At 25.3% G+C, this 24,689-nt stretch overlaps 1 protein-coding gene across 1 annotated transcript; it reads left to right on the top strand.

The window, feature by feature from the left end:
* Window positions 1-1,435: 1,435 nt before the first annotated feature.
* Window positions 1,436-24,689, top strand: MKS88_003674 (SET domain protein; the record flags this gene model as incomplete). Its single annotated transcript, XM_067216786.1, has 10 exons — window positions 1,436-6,176; window positions 6,349-17,934; window positions 18,061-22,639; window positions 22,864-22,981; window positions 23,181-23,342; window positions 23,478-23,648; window positions 23,794-23,901; window positions 24,108-24,156; window positions 24,396-24,454; window positions 24,552-24,689. 10 exons carry the CDS (start codon window positions 1,436-1,438, stop codon window positions 24,687-24,689), a joined length of 21,711 nt encoding a protein of 7,236 aa, XP_067072486.1.

The raw sequence follows: 24,689 nt of genomic DNA, 5'->3' as shown, positions 1-24,689 counted from the left end.
TTTTTTATTATATTTTATGTAATTATATATAAACATTATATATATGCTTATACAGCTCTAATTGATCTTCATTAGTATGAATATGAGTTAAAGTCTTACTAACAATGGTAAACTATAAACTTAGGTTATATATCCAAACAGTAAGATTATGAAATTTTTTTTAAAGTTGAAATTATATGTCTATTGGGTTCTTTATATTTGTTGATATATATTGTCCTTCATTAATTTTAATATATTATTTATTACCAAATTGATAAATAATATGTGCAGTGGTATTCTAAAAAGGGCAACTTAAAAATATTCATGTTGTACGTTACGTACATATATATTTTATATAATTACATACATTTTTTTGCCTTAAAGTTGTAAATATAAAAAAAAAATATGTAACAAAAAAATAAAAAAAATTCAAAAAGATAATACTGTATATATAAGGAAACCCTTTAAAGGAAAATGTAATTTTAAATTTCTTGATATATACATTTTTTTGTAATAAAAACAAATTTATTCATTCTAAATTTTTCTTTTTACAGAAAAAAAAGTGTTTCACCTGATCTTTTTTGTTTTTTATTGAAAACTAAAAAGGCTTCATGAGCTTAGGACGTACGTATGACATTAATTTTTGCTTATAATACTATAATTGAATATTTATGTATCATCTTTGTATAAAGTAATATACATGATTATGTGCATAAAATATATATATATGTATATAAAATATATTATGTATATTTATATATAAATGTATACATTTATATTTTTTTTTCCGCTCTAATATTTTTTGCCAGTGCGACAGAAAAAATTTTTTCTTTAAAAATTTTGAAAATTTTTTTTGAAGAACTTTAGGAATTATGCAAAGGATGATTTTATATATATATATATATATATATATATATTTATTTATTTATTTTTTTTTGTTATCGTATAAATATTATAAAGTTTAAAGCATTTTCTATATTATCCAGTTTTAATTTTTTTTTTTTTTTTTATAAATATTACAATTACCAATTTTTGAAAAATTGGTTAATTCTTAACTTTTTTATGGCTTTTTTTTTTTAAGGAAAATGATTGGTTTAAAAAAAATTTAATGATACATATTTTTAAATATCATCTAAATGTTCAATATCTAAGAAAATCTAGAGTTTCAAAAATCAATCCAGATGTACATATTTATGTATATATTATGTATATAATTTTATATGAATATATATATATATGCTATTCATAGTTTATATGTTTGTATACATAATATTATATATATATATATGATGTATATGGCATATATGCACATGTATGTATACATTTATAACATGAAATATATATTTATGTATATTGAAGTAAATATATATTATGAAGCAACATTTCAAGATGTACTAAAAATATTATAATTAAAGAAAAAATTAATTTAAAAACAAAAAAGGGAAGAGAAGAGAACATGAATGAAAAAACTAAAGAGAAAGAAAAAATAATGAAAAAGGCTAGACATGAAGATAAAAATGAAAAAGAATCTACTGCTAGCAATAAATTTATGAATATAAAAAAAAAATATATAGATGGCACAAATGAAAAATGGATGAATGTAAAAGAAACAACAGTTAATATAAAAAATAATTTATCTGATATAGAAAATAACAAAAATGTATGCGTAGTTAAAGATAATAATAATAATAATCAATGCCCTAATGAAATATATCACAATGAAAACGTAACCAAAAATTACATTGTTGATAAAAAAAATATATTAAGCGATAACAGTAATTTCTCAAAAATAGAAAGTAAGAGTTCATTTAATGTGAATTCGCTACGAACATCAGGTTATAATAACAGGATTAGTAACAGTAATAAGAACAGTAATAGTGATAGCAGTAATAGTGATAACAGTAATAACAACAATAGTTACAGCTGTAGTTATAATATTAGTAATAACTATAATAATAACAATAGTATCAGCAATAGTAATAACAACAGTATTAGCAACAATAACAACAACAGCGACAGTAACAGTTACAGCAACAGCAGTAGTAACAACAATAAGGATGATAATTACAAAAGCAAATTAAACGACTATGATAAAAAGGGGAAAGAAATGAATAAAAACGCAATGTTAACAACAGAAAATAAGAAATGTGCAAAATCAAATATGAAGATAGAAACTGATACAAAAAAAAAGAAACCAGTTGATACAAATAACAATAAAAATGTTTTAACTGAAAAAAATGAAACCAAAAATAGAATTGTAAAATGTAAGAAAGTGATAAAGAATAACAAAAATAAGAAGAAAAACATATCACCTAAAATTTTAGAAATAAACAAAAGATTTATATGTAATTTTTCTGATGATTCTATTAATTTTGGAAAAAGTAATAAAAATATATTTTTAAAAAGTGTAATAAATGATAATAAAAAGCCCAATACTGATGTTAATAACTCGAAAACGAGTAGTTTTTTTAGTTGTAAATCTTTACAAAATGTAAATTCGAATCATTCAAGAAAAATTAATAATTGCCCTATTTTATCTAATAATTTGTTGGACAAACATTTTGAATGCAATAAAAAAAATCAAAAAAATAAAAATTTTACTAATAATAGTGATAATAAAATTTACAGTTGTGTTTACAATTGTGATATAAGTAATGAAAGGAATTCATATTCCGATACTTATGTAATTTATTCTCCCAAAAAGCATGTAAGAAAAAAAAAAAACATTTATAACATATTATTTTATGATGAATGTTTTAAGGAATATCAAGGTAACACTGAAAATAATGTACCAGTTAATAATTTATCCAAAATATATGAATTATTTTTTAATACTTATAAAAGGAGAAAATTAAATAGTGGAAACAAAAATAAAGAGTCATCGTTTCTAAGAAAGAAAAATAACATGATTCCAAGTGAAAATTATAATTTAACATTGAGAAGCATTCAAACAAGAAAAAAATTTTATTTTCATCTTAGAAAAAAAAAAAAAAAAATTCGTCCTATAGCGAAAGGAAAAGGTGTTATAAAAAAGAATGCGGAAAAGGAGGATGTAACAGCAACAACAACAGCAGCGGAAGCAACATCAGTAGCGGCATCAGTAGCAGCATCGGTAGCAGCATCGGTAGCAGCAGCCTGTCAGTTATCACAGGGTGATGAGAAGGTGCAGCTCCAAAATATTACCGTAGATGATGACACAAATAAAATGCTTAGTTGCCCGAAGGAAAATACGGAAGAAGAAGAAGAAGCTTACAAAAATGCAAAGGAAAAAATCCTGAGCAAATTAGAAATTAAACAGAGTGAACAAATCAATATTTCTAATAATGTAAGCATTGATAAAATTGTAATGGGAAAAGAAGACGATGAACCGTACCAAGGTAAAAACAAACAGTTAGATAACAATTCAGAGGAATTAGAGAAAAATGTACATGATTCTAACAATCTTGTAGATGAAGTCCCTGAGGGAAAAATTGGCATGGGAACTGATGAAAACCTGGACAAAAAGTTAAAAGAAAAAGATGCTCATCATGAATTAGATGGGAGCATAACGTATTCGAAAAATTTGGATACGAATGAGAAAAACAAAATAGAAACAACAGGAGGACCAAATAAAGATTTAAAAATAATGAGGAAAAATTTTATGAAATATAATGAGATTATGTTCGAAAATTTTTATAATGATATATTTTTAAGAATTGGAAAAATTACTACAAATAAGAGAAAAAAATATTTCTTAACGTATAAAGTTATAAAGGATTCATATTTTCGCATTCTAATATTGAATAATGAAAAATTAGAAAAAAATATATTACAAGTAATAGCTATACAGGATGTTATGCTTTATGATAAAAATGTTAAAATTTTTAGTGATTCAATTTATATGAAGAATAATAACACGCTTTATGCTGTAAAGTTTTTAAAGATTTTTTCTTTAAAATATTTTAAAAAATTAAAAAAAATAGATGAAATAATATTTTCCGATGCGGAAATAAGTACAGATGAACAAGTAAAACAGGAAGAGGGTAAGTCACCCGAGTGTCAGTCAACAAGTGAAAAAAAAGGAACTTCAAATATGAAAGGTGAATCGAATATTAAGGAGGGCCAGGAACAGCAGCAGGAATATGGGGAAAAGGATTCAAATGAAAAAACAGCTTCTGTGCAAAAAATCTCTGAGGAACATACTTTGCAAAATGCATATTCTAATATAGAGAGCCTAGAAAATAAGAATTTCAATGAAGAAGGCGACAATGTAAATAAAAGTAATGAAACTAAGGAAAGTACGCAAAATAGTGGCAGAAATAGTAATAATAGTGGTGCTATTAACAAATGCCAGGAGAGCAAGAATGACCAAGAGTTATTGGAGAATGCAAGCGACAATCAGGATAACAGCAATAGTAGGAAATTTAAAAAAGTTACAAAATCCATTAATAAGGAAAAAGATTTTAAAGGAATGGGAAATAAACGTAAAATAAATAGTAACGTGAAGGAGGAAAATTCCGCAATTGATAGGAATCCTAATAGTAAGGATAAAAAACGAAGGGGTGTTGATATGAATAATATGAAAAAAAAAAAAAATTTTAAGGACTTATCTAAAAAGAAAAAAGCTATTGAGTTGAATAAAAACCATAATGATAAAAAATATAAAAAGAGAAATAATGTAAAAATGAGAAATAATAATACAGATGATAAGAATGATGATGAAGAGGAATACAATTATACAGGTGTTATTTATAATGACAAAAAGAAATTTTATTTTAATATTAAGAAAATTAGTGATATTATTAATATAGTAAAAGGTTCAGAAGAGAAAACGAAGTTCTACATAGATACAAATAATAATAATATGAAGAAAAAATTAAAACTATTTAATAAAGTAGAGAAGACCTTGTTTTTGGAAAATTTGGTTATTGATGAGGATGAAATACTTTTTAGAAGACCAAAATTTTTTAATTGCATAATTGAGGAGGTATTTGACAGTTACAATATTGTGTACGAAACAGAAGATGGGGCTATGCATATCTTTGAGAATAAATTAGACAGAATAAAGAAGGAGAAAAAAAACAAATCTGAAGTTGATTCTTCAGTTAAATACATTGAATTAAAGGATGAAGAAAAAGGTTTTAAATATATAGGGTATCGTGTTAGTTTTGAATTAAAAAAGGATAATAAAAAAAAGAGTCATTTTAAAACAGGAATAATAAAATATTATTCCCCAAAATATAATCAATTTTTTATACATCATATAGAAAATTTTAAATTTAACGGATTAAATGATTCACCAAAAAGTAGCAATAGAGGAGATATTGGTAATTTAAAGAACAACTTCAAGAGTTCATCATTTGTTAAGGCCAAAAAAAAGGAACCTGATTGGATTAAAAATATGAACAAGTTAGAATATTATAGCGAACATCACACGGATGACAAAAACAAAGTTAATGAACATGATGATGAAAAAAAAAAAAAAAATATATTATTTACTAATAATGAATGTTGTACTATTCTAAACGGACAAGAGACATTTTTGGATTATGATACAAACATATATGATGAGAATGATAAGAAGAAAATTGATTTTATTTTTTCAGATACAAAGGGGTGGTATTCTCCTTATTTTTATAATATAAAAGTATTACGAACATATAAAGAATTTGAAAGATTTGATATTATAGACAAGAATGATAAAAGGAAAGAAATGAATGATAATAATAATCTATTAAAAAAAAATGATGAATGTTATATTTGTAAGAGGAACATACATTTTATTAAGGGGCATGATCATTATACAAATAGTTTATCTACAACTATATATGATTTATGTTCAGACATGGAAAAAAAAGAAATTGATGAAAGTAATACTATAAATATTTATTGGGGAATAAAATGTTTTATTTGTTCGAAAAAATTTCATGCAAAATGTTTAGAGGATGAGGTAATAATTACCAAAATTTTTGATAAAAATTTGCTAATGAAAGAATACAAAAAGTATATCTATAAACATAGTTTAAAGAAGGATAAGAAGAGTTTCAAAATTGATAAGGAAAAGGGATTAAATAATAATAATGATAATAATAGTAATGATAATAATAATAATGATAATTATAATAATAATAATAGTAATAATAGTAATAATAGTAATAATAGTAATAATAGTAATAATAATAATAATAATAATGATAATACTAATAGTAATAGTAATAGTAATAACAGCAATAATAATAATAATGATAATAATAATAATAATGATAATTACAATAATAATAATAATAATAATAATAATAATATAATAATATAATAATAATAATAATAAATAATAATAAATAATAATAATAATAATAATAATAATAATAATAATATAATAATAAATAATAGTAATAATAATAATAATAATAATATATAATAATAATAATAATAATAATAATAATAATAATAATAATAATAATAATAATAATAATAATAATAATAATAATAATAATAATAATAATAATAATAATAATAATAATAATAATAATAATAGTAATAACAGCAATAATAATAATAATAACACTAATAGTAATAGTAATAATAGTAATAATAATAGAAGTAGCAATAGTAATAGTAATGGAAATAAAAATAGCGAAAGTAATAACAGTAATAATAATAGTAGTAATAGTAATAATAATAATAATGATAATACTAATAGTAATAGTAATAATAATGATAATAAAAATAGTAATAGTAATAGTAATAACAATAGTAATAATAATAATAGTAATAGTAATAACAATAATAACAAATGTAAGGAAAAGACGAAGAAAATAAGAAAAAACTTGTATGATTATAAAACAAGTAAAAAGAAAAATTCCGGTAGTAGTAGAGTTATTAATAACACGAACAATTCAATCGTTTATAGCAGAAATAATTCTAATAATTTTGTTAATGACTCGTCGAATGAAATAATGAATAAAGGTAAAAAGGAAAAATGTTATAAGGGTAAGAAGAAGAAATCAAGTAAGGATAACGAAGTAAATCAAAGCAGGAGGAGTAGTAAAAATGAGTTTTTAAATGAAAAAAAGAAATATAGTGAAAACGAATACAATAATAATAGTGAAGATAAAGATCCTAGCAAAAGTGATGATAATAATATAAATAATGAGACTAACGTTAATGATGAATATACAGATACGGAAACAGTAAATAATCAAACAAAATGTAAGAATAAAAAATATAGAAGATGTATAAATTATATCCCATCTGTAAAATATAGTGATATAACGTATAAAAAATATGTTTGTAAAGATTGTTATCGTTGTATATATTGTTGTGAAAGTATATATAATTATAAACAAACACCCAATATAGCGAATTATGTAATATGTAAAACTTGTAATATGGTAGCGCACGGATCATGTTGTTTTCCAAATGTTCCAGATATATATTTGTTTAATTGGAAATGTGATGACTGTTTAAAATGTAATAAATGTGATTATTCAAACTTATGTTTTATAAATTATAATGAATGGGAATTACATTTAGATTGTTGTATAAACTGTTATAAGGAATATGAAAAAAAGAATTTCTGTATTATGTGTAATGAGAAATATGAAGTAGATGATAGTAACAAATGGGTTCAATGTGATGTTTGTAAATTTTGGATTCATTTAAGTTGTGATAAAAATGAAAGTAGAAATATTGAAACATTGTCCATAAAAAGTATTAACTATAAATGCCCTACATGTAGATCGGGATCCTTTCATGATAAAATTGAGAGAATATTATACTTATTTTTTTTATTAGATAAATATAAAAATTTTACTTTTCATGTACCAATTAATTTTTATATATATTGGAGAATAGTTAAAATACCTATGAATTTGTATATTATGAAAAAGAAAATATGGGAAAAAAAATATAACTCTATTTTGGATTTTATATACGATTTTATTTTAATTATACATAATGCAAAAACGGTTCATATGCCAAATACGTCTATATATAAAAATGCTTGTGTTTTTGAAAAAAAAGGAAAAATAATTGTAAAGAATATGTTTAATATGGACACGGAGGAGTTGAACAAGTGCATTAATGATTGCTTAGAAAACTACAAAAGAGTTATCAGTGAAGATGCAAATATTGGCATCCAAAATGGCGAACATATTATAAGTCACAGTGGCAATAATAATAACAACAACGGTAACACAATTACTAACAGCAACAATAGCAGTAATGGTAATATGAATAGTACTAACTTCTACAACTATAATAACAGTTATAATAATCCAAAGGATGATATAAATAATGAGGGGATCTTCACGACAGATGAATATAAATTAATTGGACCTTATAATAATACGAAGAAGGAAGAAATTATAGGTAAAAATGGAGACGGTTTTATTGATAAGAAAAAGGTTTCTTCGCCTGATTTTATTCATATTATTAATAGAAATGATGGAGAATGCATGGCAAATCAGGAAGTAGGTAGTACCACTGAGGATAGCAAAGTAGGTAAGCACAAAAATTGCGACAGTTACAACTCTCAAGGAACTACTAATTATTTAAGCAAAAATGTGTACAATAATACTGCAGATAGTAGTAATCGATTCTATGATGAAAATAACACACAGGATGCATATAACAATGCAAATATCTTTCCTAATGGTAATAGTAGAATACAACAAGACTATATATATAATAATTTTAGTAATTCTGGTGAAATTGTTATTCCAGAAAGCGCTAATAATTTAATGCGTTATACTAACTTTGGTGATGTTAATAATAAACATGTTATACAAAAGGATAATAAGAATGTAATTTTGAATTATGAAAACTCCTGTTTAGATAAGCTTACTAATAATGATGATATGTTATATAGTATTAACAGTAGTAATAATAAAAATAGTATGATGTATAATAGTAATGTTTATAGAAAGCGAAAACTAGAAATGTTAGAGAAGGATATTACTCAGTATGAACTACATGAACTGTTCAATTTTAAAAGTGATTCCTTTTTTTTTCATAAAAATAAGGAAATGTTTATTTCTTTTAACAATAATATAACGGATTACAATGTTGTTTATATTGACACAACTAGTAAAATCTATTTTAATAGAGCATATAACAAATATGATGATTTTGATACATGTAAAATATTAAAGGTTCATCTTTTAAAAAAACGTAACAAGGAAACGGCGTCTAAAGATACAAAATCATTTCAGGAAGAGGGAGTGCTAAGATTGCATGAGAACATCAACAATGAAAAGGAGAATCATAACAGCACAGAAGAGGAGATGAATGAAGGTGAGAAGAATGAGGAGAAGGAAAAGGTTGTAATGATCGGGATGAACATAATAAACGAAGTAGAAAAGAACAAGGGAAAGACGAGTATACACAGAGAGTCCGATGTAAGGGGAATGAATAGCGATCACAATTTGTATAATATGTCTAACCAGAACTGTAGCTCCAGCTCCAACTGTAACTCCGACTGCAATTCGAACATATTTGTGAGTGACAACATTTTCATGATCGAGGTTTTAAAAGAGAAAATAAGAACGAATAGTGTTATAAAGGAGAAAAAAAGGATAATAAGTCCCATAAATGCTGTTTTAAAATTTTTAAAATGTATTCAAATAATTTATTTTGGAGAAAGCAATATGAGTGACCACGATAATGATGTAGTATTATCTGCAATAAGTAGTGATTATGCGAATTACAAAAATTATAAATTTGTAAGAAGTAGGAAAGCAGAAAAAAGTGAATATTTGATTGATTCTAATTCGAGTAGCAGGAGTAAAATGATCATGTCACTGGATGATTTTATTCCATTTATTGATAAAATATATAGAGGTAATTTGTACAAAAAGACAACTAAGAACAACAAGAAGATATCCATGATGATGGAGAGGAGTAGTATGACTACGACTACAACGACGATGAAGTTGACGAAAAAGAAGGACAATCAGTTTATTCGTTACCATTTTTCCTATGACGAAGGGACAAAGGTGAAGAAAAGAAAAAAAATCAAGATATATAAAAATGATATATTAAAGGAATGTTGCCATATCTGCGGATGCATTGAATATAAAGACTCCTTTTTATTCTGCTCAGCATGTGGAATTGCACTTCATTATTCGTGTGTAAATATATCGAATCCATTTCTATTTAATTTAAATGATTATGATGAACATAAAAAAGAGATAAATAAAATATTCAATATTGTAACTAGAAATTTTAAATGTTATAAATGTGTCCAATGTGATAAATGCAATACCAAATTTGATGATATAATTAATAATATATTTTATTCCAATATAACAAACATAAATACTTGGAATGAAAATTTCTTTTTTGAAAAGAGAAAGTACAGTTATTTATATAAATTAACGATAGAATTGTTTTCCTTAAAAAGAGAAAAGAATAATCAGAAAAAAAAAATGCTCATGGATACCAAATTGGAAGATAGTTTAGAAAAGGTAAAAACGGATGAATGTAATAATGATGAAAATGAAGAGTACAAACAGAAATGTGAATTCAAACAAGTTGAAGAGGAAGAGCAAGTTGTGTCGAATATTTTATCTACACCTAAGTCTGAATCAGAATATATGGATAAAGCTCAAAAAAATAAAAATATTGTAGTAGATAACAATTGTTCCCCTTTTAATTCTGTGAAATACAAGGTAAAACCAGGTTCCAGTGATAATAGTAGTTGTAAAAACGAAGATTTAAATAGCACACTCAATCCTTTAGTTTATAGTCAGTGTACTATGGAAAATAATATAAATGGTAAGAAAAATGTCTATATTAAAAAGGATGAGAATGTTTTAACAAGTGTTGAAAAATCTACATCTGAAAAAATTGTGAATAATAATAAAAACACATCTCATAAGGTTGACATAGTAGAAAATATTGCGCAAAAAAGTAGAATAAAGATATTAAGTGTATATGAAGAAACAAACAACAAAATAATTAAATGCTTTTGTTGTGGAAGGTCATCACATAATGAATGTTTTTATATAATAGACAATGATATTAATAATGTGTACAAACATGAATTGAATACATGTAAGAAACCGTTAAATAGTATGTTAAAAAAGAGCAACGTGAAAAGAAATAATAGTAAAAAGGTGGAAAATTCTTGTATAATTGATAAGATTGTTGTCGAAAAATCGACTAAAGAATTACTTTGTCATGTGAACACATATGATATTGTTTTACATGATCATAATAACAGTTTTGGTGATGTTGTAAAAGAGAGTGTTTCGAAAGGTGACTTAGATGAGAATAATGAGAGTGCACTGAATAAGAACAGTGATAAACTGTATGTTGTTAACTGCATCGATATTGATAATATTACCCCAAAAGGAAATCATGAAGTGAGTAACAACAGGACAAATGGTAGTAATATTCATGATGATGGATTGGTATTTTTAGAGAATAAAATGTTGAGTAATTGCGAAGCGCAGCAAGATTATATATCTCACATGCCTCATGTGGTTAATTATAACAGTAATGACAATAGTAATGGAAATAAGAATAGCGATAGGAACAGCAATATATATATTAAAGGCAAGTTTATCACATATCCTGGTATTAATAATGCTGCGCATGACGATATTCCCAACGACGTTAAGAAAAATGGTGATGAGAATGGTATGAATAGCTGTTCTGTTCAGGAAGGATATATAAATTTTAGTGGATATAATAGTAATAATGATTTGAGTAGTTTACCAAGGAATAACGATATAATAATAAACAAGTTAAATCAGTTCAGAACATATATGAAAGAGGTTGATCTATATATAAATAATAAGACGTTGAATGAAGTTATTCCAAATAACGAATTAATACATGATCCATCGTTTAAAGTAGAGCCAATTTATAAAATGTGCATGGAAAGAAGTAAAATGTTTAAAGACGAAACTATAGTTATAAATGAAAAAATTTTAAATAAGCGAATTTTAAGTAAGATATATGAATTAATAGAAAATAAGAAAAATGTACAAATAAATGACTTATCACATTTATTTAACATAGATGGGGATAAATTGACTGTTCTTCTTTATGATATTTTGAGTGCTTTATATACCTACCTTATTGAAAAACTAAATGAATATAATCTAAGGAAATTAATAAGTAAACAAAATACAGAAAGTACCCCGAATAGTTTATATCCAAACTATGGTTTATTTGATGAAAATCTTATATCAAACAGTCGAGATGAAATAAATATTACGCAAAATTTGCAAAAAATACGGTCATTTATTACTGACATTCTATATCTCAAATTAAGTCGGATATCAAGCAATAGCAAAAATATGATTAAAAAAAATAGCACCGATGGATTAAATAGTGCATATAATGCAGGTAATAATAATAATAATAGTAGTAGTGGTAATGGCAATAGTTTTAATGTATACAACAAATATAACGATAACAACAGCAATAGTGACAATACAAAAATTAATAATTTCCGAAATATCCATGAGAACAGTTATAGTAGTAAGAGGAACAATATAGTGGTTAAGAAAAGCAGTGAAAATGCATTACCATTACATAATCATAACAATATATATAACAAGAATATATCGAGTGAAGTAAAAGGTTGTAATAGTTACGAAACTGAGCACTCTTTTATTAATTCAGATATTGCTAGTAACTTACATGCGGATGAAGAACTTGTACAAAATGTTGACACAATAAATAATAGAAAAAGTATAAGTAATTTCACAGATATAGCAAATAATACAAATGATATAACTAATGTTGATTCTAGTCCCATAAACATCCCCAACAGAAGAAGTAAAAATCCTTCGTTTCTGAATAAAAGTATGTGTAAAGTACGTTGTAATTTTAGTGATAAAAATTTAAAAAAAAGTAACTCACCTAATAAGAGTAAGTCATCACCATATATTATTTCTAAGACCATTTGCAACCCCGTGAAGGAAATAATTAACTTAGATAAGACGAGTACAAAAATAATGAATATGAGAAATGTAAAAAATGTGAGCAATATGAATAAAGTAAACAGTATGAACAGTGTTAACAACATGTTCAGTATGAATAACGTGAACAGTATAAACAGTATGAACAATTTGTATTTCAATAATATGGGTAATTATTCTGAGGGCATTTGTAATGCGAATGATATGAATTATATGACCAGTAGGAAGACAGTTAGCAAGGTAAATAACTATAACAATGTAATTATTCTAGATAGTACTAATAATACAAAAAGTTTTGATTCTGAAAGTATGAATAATTTCAATTCACAAAATATGAACCCATTAGATAATGGTAATAATTTATACAATACAATTAATATGAACACTTTGAGCAGTAGAGATTTTAGGAAAAATAATTGTAATATTAATGATATGCACATTGTGCAGAACGTGAAAATAATGAGTAACCGTAACAATGTTATAATGAATGTAAACAACATAGAAGAACAAGATCAGTTTATGAGCTTTAGTAATGTCAGCACTTTAGGAAATGTCAACAATATGGTAAATTTTAACAGTGCAGGGAATTCCAGCAATATGATAAATATAAACAATTCAGGAAACACCAACAATATGGTAAATATGAACATCGCAGGAAATATTAACAATACGGTAAATGTAAACTGTGCAGGGAATGCCAGCAATATGATAAATATAAACAATTCAGGAAATATTAAAAATATGGTAAATATGAATAATTCAGGAAATATCAACAATTTTGTAAATATGAATAATATGATAAGTTTGAACATTACAGAACATTTCAACAATTTGGTTGGTTTGAACAGTGTGAGCAGTAGAGACTGCATGTACAGTGAAAACCATGTTAATGATATGAACAATGTTAATGAAAAGAATAACTCTAGTAACTCAAATTACATGGAAAATGTTGGAAAGGTGTACAGATACAATGACCTGAATAGTCGTGATAGTATAAACAGTATAAGTGATATGAATGAAACTAAAAATGAAACTAGTATAAACGACATGATTAATATGAAATACATAAAAAATTTTAATAATATGAATAACCTAAATGGTATGATTACAAATAACTCTACTAACATATATATGAATGAACCGAATTTTCAGAACACTTCTTATGTAGTTAATAAAACGAATTATTTAATAAATGAATTGTGTTTAGATAAAAATATGTATAGACCTGAAACATATAATAACGATATGAATTTGTATAAAAATAATTATTATTGTTATTATAATAATAAAATGTTAAGTCATAATAATACCTTTAGTAGCAATGAAACAACTCTTATGAATATATCTTCTGAATATAATTATATGAGAAACGGTAGTAATAATATTATGACTGAAGTGAATAGTTTACATTATGATAGAATAAAGAATAATGAAAATATAGACCATACAGGAAATGTAGCTTGTAATATAAGTAGAAGCAGTGGTGTAATTTTAGCTAACGAGGATCATAATATCATGAATAATAGTGCAGACGTACAAGAAGTTAAAAAAGATGATAGCAATAATAATAGTAGCCCTTTTCCTAATATTCGATATTCGAATGCTTTTGACGTAAATAACCCAAATAAATTATGCTATATATACAATGTTTTTAACAAAAAAGCAAATACTAAAAAAGAACAAATACATACGAAAACTTTACTCAAGTCGAACATACCGAATTTAGACAAATTCATAAACAGCAGTAAGAATAAAAAATCGTTTTATAGAAACTCTTATAATGTAAATGCGAGTGAAAATTTAATGAGTAACGCTATTAATAACGGAACTAATAGTGGAATTAATAGTAGCATTATTAGTAGTAATAATATTAGCAATAACATAAGTGATTGTAATATTACTGATCGTAGGGCATCTGTATATTACGAGGACATGTCCGAATCGATGCATGTAAAACCATGGGGAGATACTTCATGTTTTACTCCAAATTTTACTAATCCAAGCAAAAACTGTAATTATACTACTAACAAATTGCATAATGAGAACAAGTTGAATATAGAAGGAATAGAGATAACAAACACAGAAGACATAAGGAAAGATGCACAAACATTTAACACGTCTGTAGAGGCTAATAAAAAATATTTATTATACAACCACAACAATAATAGTAGTAGTAGTAATAGTAATAAGAAGAATTATAAGAATAAGAATAGTAGTAATGACAGTGGTAATCCAATAAATTTGTGCATTAATGAAATGAAAGATAATTTACAAAATACCCCAGTGAACATAAATAATGATGAGTTACAGACACAGTTAAAAAATGGTAAGAAAAGAAAAGTAAAAGTTTATTGTAAGAATATATTGGTAAAAACGGAAAATGCTTCTAATGATATCATTAATGAGCTGAATTTTACCAATAAAAATGTAGATAATGCAAATAACACTACAAGTCACAGTACAGCGAAGATTAAAAAAAAAAAGGGGGAAAATGGTACTGATAGAACAAAAGGAGCAAGCAGTAATAATGTCAAAACACGTAAAAATGAAAAGGCAAAAGGAGGTGAACAAGAAACACATAAAAAATCGGGTAATGAAACGAAAAAGAAGAAAAAGAGAGAAAAAAATGAGCAAAGTGAAGGCATAAAAGGGGGAGAAGAGAAGGAAAAAGAGGCGAAGGAAGATAAAAAGGGAGTAAGAATGGCGGGTAAAAAGGAAAGTAAAAAAGAGGTAGGTAAAAAAGACGTAAAAGAGATGAAAGATGAAGAAGATGGGGTAGAAAAAAATAAAGCAAAAAGTATTAAAAAAAAAGAAGGAAAAGAAGGAAAAAGAGTGGAAGGGGAAAAGCAAGAACATAAATGCAAAAGAAAGGATCAGAAAGGTAGAGGAGGAAAAACAGAAAAGGAATCAAAAGGAGAGGTAAGGAAAGTAGAAAAAAGAAAAATAAGAGATAAAGGAAAAGAACAAGAGGAAGATAAAAAAGAAGGTAAAGAAAAGAAAAAAACAAAAGTGAAAGAAAAAGAAAAAGTAGAATTAGTTGATGAAGAAGAAAGGAAAAAGAAAAAAGTAAATATAAAAAAAGGAACGCAAATGAAAATAAAAAAAGAATTGAATGAAAAATATGAAGTTGCAGAACATAATATCTCTAATAACAAGTTGAATAATATAAAAGAAAATAATTCTGCTATATATACAAGTAAAGGTAAATTACTATGTGGAAGCGTATGTAATTCGGAAAACATTTTTAAAAATGGAAACTACGAATATAAAATGAACGTAGATGAAAATGACTTGTCAGGGAGTAATGACTTGAGCTTATATTCCGAGTTGCTAGAATCGCAAAATTCTTTTGTAAATAAAGGTAATAATTTATGCAAAACAAAAAAAGAAAATAACAGTAGAAATAGAAACAGGACAAACAAATTAAATGTATTTTTAAAGAGGAACATGTTTCTTTTAAAATCGAGGTTTAAGAGAGTTACTCCAAATTTGTACTTATGTAATAGTTGTCTTATATTATACAAGAGTGACTTCTGTTTTAACTTGTTCATTGAAGAAATAAAACAATTAGAGAAATCTGTACATGATAAGGAAATTGTAGAGTCTATAAATAACACTACTAACATGTGCCAAATTAAGAAGGAAACTAAAACTGAAAATGAAAGGTCGTGTGAAGAAATTTGCGAAAAGGGTAGTAGCAATAGTAGTAATAGCATATGCAATGATAGAAATATAAATCATGAAAATATTGTAATAAATAGTTCATGCAACAATGATATAAGTAAGGTGAATAATAGTGAGGACAACAAAAAGTGTGCGAATAGAGATAATATGTATTGCGAAACGAATGAAGGCAATAAGGAAAATTATGAACATGTGCATGTACATGATAACTGTTATAAGATAGATAAAGCAAAAACAGGATGTGTACAAGAAGTTGAAGAGCAAAAGGAATCAAAATTTGAAATTCCTGATAACACAGGTAATAAGGAAAATGTGGATCAATCAAAAAGTAAAGACAAAGAAAATGTAAAGTATTCAATTTTGCCTTATGAGGAGAATGAGCACAACCATGGTAATAATTACAGCAAAGATGGTACTAGTAATAGAAATATAAATAGCGATGAGAATAAAAATAATAATGGAAACATCATGGATACAAATGGTGGTAGTAATGACAAAATAACTTCTGGAGGAAACATGTGTAAAGATATATATTTTAGCATAAATAATGAAAATAGTTTGAATTTCCTGGAAGAGCACATTTTTTGGATGAATAAAATATCGTCATTCAATAATTTATATTTTAATCGTAGTTATTTAAAAGAAAATAGTAAATTCTGTAAAAATATAGATTATCTTAGCAAAGTTAGAGGCGATCTGTTTAAGTGCTCCATATGTTGTATGCTCACTAAATGGACAGGAGAAAAAAATGACTGTAATAATAATTATAATAATGGTAATTGTAGTAATAGTTACAATAATAATTGTAGTAATTGTAGTAGTAATAGTTACAATAATAATTGTAGTAATTGTAGTAGTAATTACAATAATAATCGTAGTAATTGTAGTAATAGTTACAATAATAATTGTAGTAATTGTAGTAATAATGGTTGTAGTGAAGTGGTGGCTGAAGATGACAATTTTAACACAGTATTTATGTGTGACACATGTTGCTTAAAATATGATTGTGTATCTAAATATGCATCATGTTATTACCAAAATTACAAGATACGTAAAATAAACGAAGAAAGAAAAGAGAAAATGAAATTATATGAACTGGTTTACTTCATAATAAGAATATGGTATAATCATATTTATAGGAAAAATTTTTTCAAAGAAATGTGTAATATATTGGATAAATTAGTTAAAGAACATAAAAACAGTGTGCTTAAATTGCTGCAACTGTTACATTACTCCAATGTGTTTTTTAAATATGAAGAGTTTTATCATTTTTATTGGAAAAAAAGCAGAAAAGATATAACCTTTAGAAATAATTTTTTTTTAAAAAACATGTACAATAATAATAATAATATGTCATGTAAATATTCTCGATATGCAACTGTGAATTACATTTTGCATTTGTTTTATGTAAATATATGTAATAATACTAGCTTTGAGGGTGGAAAATCATGCAATGAAATATTTTCTTACCCATATTTTTTAGCTAGAAAAAGGATGTTTGTGTATTTTAAGCAATCAAATAATTGTTTTGAACAGACTGTTAATTATTCTATTTACCTGTTATATTTATACTACATACACAAGGTGTACTGTAAAAATGATAGGATGAAAAATAAGAATATGGATAATAAGAATAAGGAGAAGATGAATAAGGAGAAGGTGAAAAATTATAAGGATGATAAGAATAATAATGATATAATTAATAATGATATAATTAATAATGATATAATTAATAATGATAAAAATAATAATGATATAATTAATAATGATATAATTAATAATGATAAAAATAATAATGATATAATTAATAATGATATAATTAATAATGATAAAAATAATAATGATATAATTAATAATGATATAATTAATAATGATAAAAATAATAATGATATAATTAATAATGATATAATTAATAATGATAAAAATAATAATGATATAATTAATAATGATATAATTAATAATGATAAAAATAATAATGATGATAAGAATAGTAATGACGTAATTAGCAAAGGAGAAACGAACGGAATGACTTGTATCATTGAGGATGAGAACACTCGAAAAAAAGAGAGCAAAAAAAGAAGAAAGGTCCACCAAACATTATTTTATAAAATAAAAAATACGGACATTTTTGAAAATATAATGCGTACATTTAATACTAGCAAACTGGATAATTGTCATATAAATAAAAGTAAGATAAATAAGGATTATATGAATAATAATATTATGAACTTGTGCAGAAATAATATTATTAGTGAGATTCCTATAAAGGAAGAAACATCTTATTGTACTGATAAAATAGAAATAGAAGGGGCATCAACTCCTACTTTATGTTACGAAGGATGTAATAAATTTATTAATGATCATATGGAGAATATTCATACTGATAATAGTTATTCCAATAATGAAAATCAAAGGTGTTCGAAACGTTACATTAAAAAATTGAAATGGGTTATAAAAAATAAATTGAATTTGTATGTAAAAATTATGTTAGAGAAATATATGCAAGAGGGTACAAATGTTTCAAAATATCAATATACACAGGACAGAAGGGCGAATAGTGATAATAAAATATGCTTCTTGTGTAATTATGGTAACTACCTATACAAAGGAAGGTTAATACCATTTTATGATATATACATACATAGTGAATGTTTGAAATGGAGCTTAAATTGTACGCAGTACTATAATATAAATAAAAATAATTGTAAACAAGATAGTAATAATAATAATAATAATAATATTAATAATGGTTGTAGTAGTAGAAGTAGCAATAGAACTAAAAGATCAAGTAAGAAAGATATTAAAAAAGAACATTTAAAAGATAAAAAGGGTGCAAAATCAGTTAACAGCAAAAAAAGCAAAAGGAAGTCCGCTGGAAATGGCACCAGTTCGACTAAAAATGATGTAACTGGAAAAAAGGAAATTGGTGAATATGACCAAAGCAGCACAAATGTTTGTGATGATTTAAATAATGATACGAAGATACTCAAAAATGAGGAGGGTACTGGGGGGAATAACTTGAATTGCCCCATTCGAACAGATACCATTTCATCAAAAGTAAAATTGAACACAGAAATGTCAAACGTAAAGAGGAGCATAAAAAATATAAAATTAACGGATAATTGGGAATGGAGTGAAAATAAGAACTTCTTTTTTAATAATTATGAAAATATGTTTGAAATAGAAGAAGATGATGTTAAAGAGTTAATATATGACTCCATTAACTCTACATGCTTTCTTTGTGGTTATAAAAACGCTAGTATATATTGTAGCAATGAAAAATGTAATGTAAAATTTCATATGAATTGTGCTTTCTATTCAACAATTGTAAGAAATTGTAGTAAGAATGCCTTTTTTCATTATATGAAGTGTTTTAATTTAATTAAATTTAATAAGGACACAATTTTTTATGATTTCAACTTTGCATCTAATAGTGAAGAAGATAATGAAATTGCTGAGAATCATTATAAGGACATTTTCCCAGTCCATATTATTTATAAAATGAAAAAGATTTGGTGTAATAAGTGCTGGAACGAACAAAAGGTGTACAACACATTTTATAAAATAAAGCTAAATGCACCTTCGACAAAAAAGCAGAATATCAGCCAAGCGAGCAAAGGGGAAACAAACAAACAAGAAGACAAACAAGTTGAAGGGGGAAATAGCTTAAACCCAAATGATGAACCTGTTATAATTGGTTGTAATATGGACAATATAATGAACAGTTCGGAAAAAAAAAATTATTCTAATGACGAAAAAAGTGAAGCAGAAAACGATTGTGCAAATAAACAAGTTCAAGAAAACTGCGTCCGTGTAAAAGAAAACACATCATATGAAAAAATAAACGAAAGAAATTCTAACAATATAAATATAAAAAATGTAGGAAAAAGTACGAAAAGTGCGAAAAGTATTAAAAGTATTATTAAAAGTACGAAAAATGTGAAAACTATTTTTAAATGTTTTATTAACTTTTATTTTGAAAATGAGTCGTACTATATTATGGACAAAGTTTTGTGCAACGTAAATGAGTGTGTAAGGATAAAATATAAAGAGAAGCCATTAAAGGGGTTACAAGATATACTAAATAAAGAAAATAAAATAGAATTTAAAATGAAGGAATTAGAAAATATTATAAACATGTATATAAATAAGAAGGATGATAAAAATTTTTTTAATGATAAATATCGTTTAATATTTGAACCAAATACCCAATGTAGTAATGACAACACGATATCCAATGAACCACAAACAAAGGGAAATGCAAATGCAAATGCAAAGATGAATACAAATACGAATGCAAACGCAAATATGAATGCAAGTGCCAATGCATACGCAAATGCAAATACAAATGCAAATACAAATGCTAATACCAATACCAGTACCAATATTTACAATATTGACATGCAAAACTTGATCGACAATAAACATTTGGAAAATATCGTAAAGGCGTATTTTATACTTCAGAATTTTTTATACATAGGCAAGGAAATAACATTAAAAAATGAAGAATTTTTATTTTTAAAAAAAAGTGAAAATTCCTTCGCAAAGTATATATATGAGAATAAACAAACGTGCAATATGTATTTATCAAACGTAATCAGCAGTACTAAAGGTAATTTCACTTATTCAAAAAGGGAGTTATATTGGATGGGAAAAAATTATGAACAGGAAGAGGAAGAAGAAGATAAGGCGGAAGAAAAACAAGAACAAGAACAACAAGAGGAGCAGCATCAACAACAACAACAAGACGATGTAACAAATGAAGCAGACGCAACAAATATGATTTCCATCAGCTTAAATGAAAATAGTACAACGGTTGAGGACAAAGAAAAGTTGAATAATGAATTAAAAAAAAAAAATTGCTACACAACATTTATTGAGGACGACACCGAATCAGATAAGGAATCCTCTGATCGTAATAATAATATTAATATCAATATTAGTAATAGTAGGGTTAATATTAACAAAAATATCATTAGCAGCAACAGTGAACTCGAAATGATGATGCAGGAATGGAATTTAAGTAGTTGTTCGAGTAAAGAGAGAAAAGATGAACCAATGAAAAGCATAAATGTTTATTTCAAATTAACAGATATTTACAAGAAGGTAAATATAACTAAGTTACAACATGTTTCTAAATGTGATGATTCAAATGAGCAAAATAAAGTATATCAGAATTGGGATGAAAAAAAGAAAAATAAGGAAAAAAAAAAAATAGCAACCTCCAAATGTAACTTTTCTACGAATTCCAAGAAAAGAGGATATACACCATATATAAATAGTGCAAATAATGATATGACAAATAAAAGAGAATATTTTTTAAATATTTTAATAAATAATAATAATAACGATGTGTATATGAAACGAATAAATGATAAATATTTTTCAAATTATAAATATAATATTGGTAATAATACCTATTTCTCAAAATGTAAATTTATTAAAATTGGGAGTCATAATATTTTAAATATTGGAGAAGTAATAAAATATGAAGGGGACAAAATGATTTACCCATGTGGATTTTTAAATATGAGATTATTTTTCAATTTACCATCTTCTTATTTATTTCATATATATAAAAATGCAAAAATTAATGAATTACACATACAAAATAAAGTATTACAGAAAATATTTTTACAAATCAGAGCTGCATACATATTTTCAATTACATTAAAAAATGAAAAATTTTTTTTTTCTATCATTTTATGTCCTTTAATAAATATTAATTACTTTTCAGAAGTCGATTCAAAGAAATTTGTCTTAGCAGAAAGTCATGATATTAATGAAGTATATAATAAATTCTTATCCCTTTTTAATACTAAAAATAATATATATATTACTGATGAATATAAAAAATGTACTATGAAATATACCCATTTGTATGATTATTTGGGAAATTATATTTATAAGTCTGCTGAACATAACAAGTTAGTTGATGCACACGACTTCTTCGGTTTAACACTACCTTGTGTTATGTACCAAATTAAATATAAGCTCTTCAAATTTATGTGGAAGAATCTGAACCATAGGATTTCGGAATATTCTAAAAGAGCAAGCGATCGGTTAGCACTTGGGAGGACGAAGCATCGCTCGCTCTTCTACGAAATTATGCGTGTACATGCATACATATGCTTAAATATATATGTGAATACGTATGTATATATTTGCGTAAATATAGTTTTTTAATATACATGCATATGCCCTTTTCCCATTCCGTGGTAGTCGTTTAGCTCACCATCTCAAACACATTTAACTCATTCTTCTTTGTTGGTATAATCTTTTTTAGGGAGGGCGTTAGAAAAAGGGCAAAAAATTGTACGAGGGAAGTAATATATAATGATAATTTGCTATGTAAGTATTCAAACCTGGACACATCAATTTTTAAAGAAAACGACTTGGAAAAGGTAAAAATTCGTACATGCTCCAATGTAGACGTATACTGGTGCATTTATTAGTGTATGCAGCGCGCATATATGCGGATATATACATGCGCATATGCGTAGCAAATTTGTGAGCAAATACACGTACAAGTACATGCATAAATATATGCACAGTTACACGAACATATACAACACATATTCTCATAAATGCTCGCTTTTTTAGGAGAAGAACGCGCGAAAGACGGTTAAGTACAAATACAACATTAACAGTGCAATGTCCTACCGCTACTTAATGAACATATCTTCGAATTCGCGTCTGTATGTGAAAAAAAGTAGTATTCATGGATACGGACTATACACTTGTGAATTTATTAATGAAGGAGAGGTAAAAATAGCTAGCTGACAACATTTATTTTATACTTTTTATTATTTTTCATTTTATAATAAACAATGTTTATTATATATACAAATATATAGCAAAAATTAGCCCATTTATTTGTAATTATTATTTTTATTTTAGCCGGTCATTGAATATATTGGTGAGTATATACGAAATATAATAAGTGACAAGAGGGAAAAGTATTATGACAAAATTGAAAGTAGTTGTTATATGTTTAGACTAAACGAAAATATAATTATAGATGCAACCAAATGGGGAAATGTTAGCAGATTCATTAACCACAGCTGCGAGGTATAAAAATAATTGAGATAATTATGCACATGTTAAAATTGCTATCTTCATATATATATATATATATATTATACATACGTATGCACATGTATACATTTATACAACACTTATATACTAATACTTTTTTACTTTTGTTTACTTATAGCCTAATTGTTTCTGTAAAATAGTAAGCTGCGACCAAAATTTAAAGCATATTGTTATCTTTGCGAAGAGGGATATTGAAGCACATGAAGAGATAACATATGATTACCAAGTAGGGATTAAAAACATATATTTTTCTATTGTATGGAGTTAATATATTCACAAACTTATATGTATTTTGTTTCAGTTTATTTTGTTTTGCTGTGTTATTGTGCATCATTTTTTCCAATTTTTATGCTTATTCCTGTTTCCATTGTTATTCGTATTTCTATTTCTATTCTCATTTCTTTTACTTTTTTTTTTTTTTTTTTTTTTTAGTTTGGTGTTGAATCAGAAGGAAAAAAATTAATTTGCTTGTGTGGCTCAAGTACCTGCCTAGGAAGAATGAATTAATGGAGGATACATTTATGTTTTTTACTGTGAAAGGAATAAGCTAATATTTGTGTGCATTTTTGCCGTGTTTATCACATGTCTTAAAATGGAAAGGGAATATTCATACATTTGTGAAAATGTATGTATATATTTTTATTGATATATGTTAATATATATCGTTTTGTAATTTTGTCTAATATGTGTGTGTTTTCTTTTTTTTTAGTAAAACTTAAGCTTTTGCAAAACAGAATAATATTGAGCAAATATTGTATATAACTCGCTTGAGTTATGAAGTAATTGTTTCATAAATCTTATTTAATCTTATTTTTTTATTCCTTATTTTTTATCTCTTTTTTTTTTTTTTTTTTTTTTTTTTTTTTTGGATTTAAGAATAACAGTGGGATTGTTGTTAGCCATTTGTTTTTAATAACTATTAGAGCATTTCCATTTTTTAGCAAATATATTTTTAAAATTTTAAGATCCAAATTACTGCACTTACAAGTATTGAAAGAAATAAAAAGTATATGA

This window comes from Plasmodium brasilianum, chromosome 11 (assembly GCF_023973825.1).
Source record: "Plasmodium brasilianum strain Bolivian I chromosome 11, whole genome shotgun sequence".
NCBI lineage: Eukaryota > Apicomplexa > Aconoidasida > Haemosporida > Plasmodiidae > Plasmodium > Plasmodium brasilianum.
This window is presented reverse-complemented; position numbering and strand designations above follow the sequence as displayed.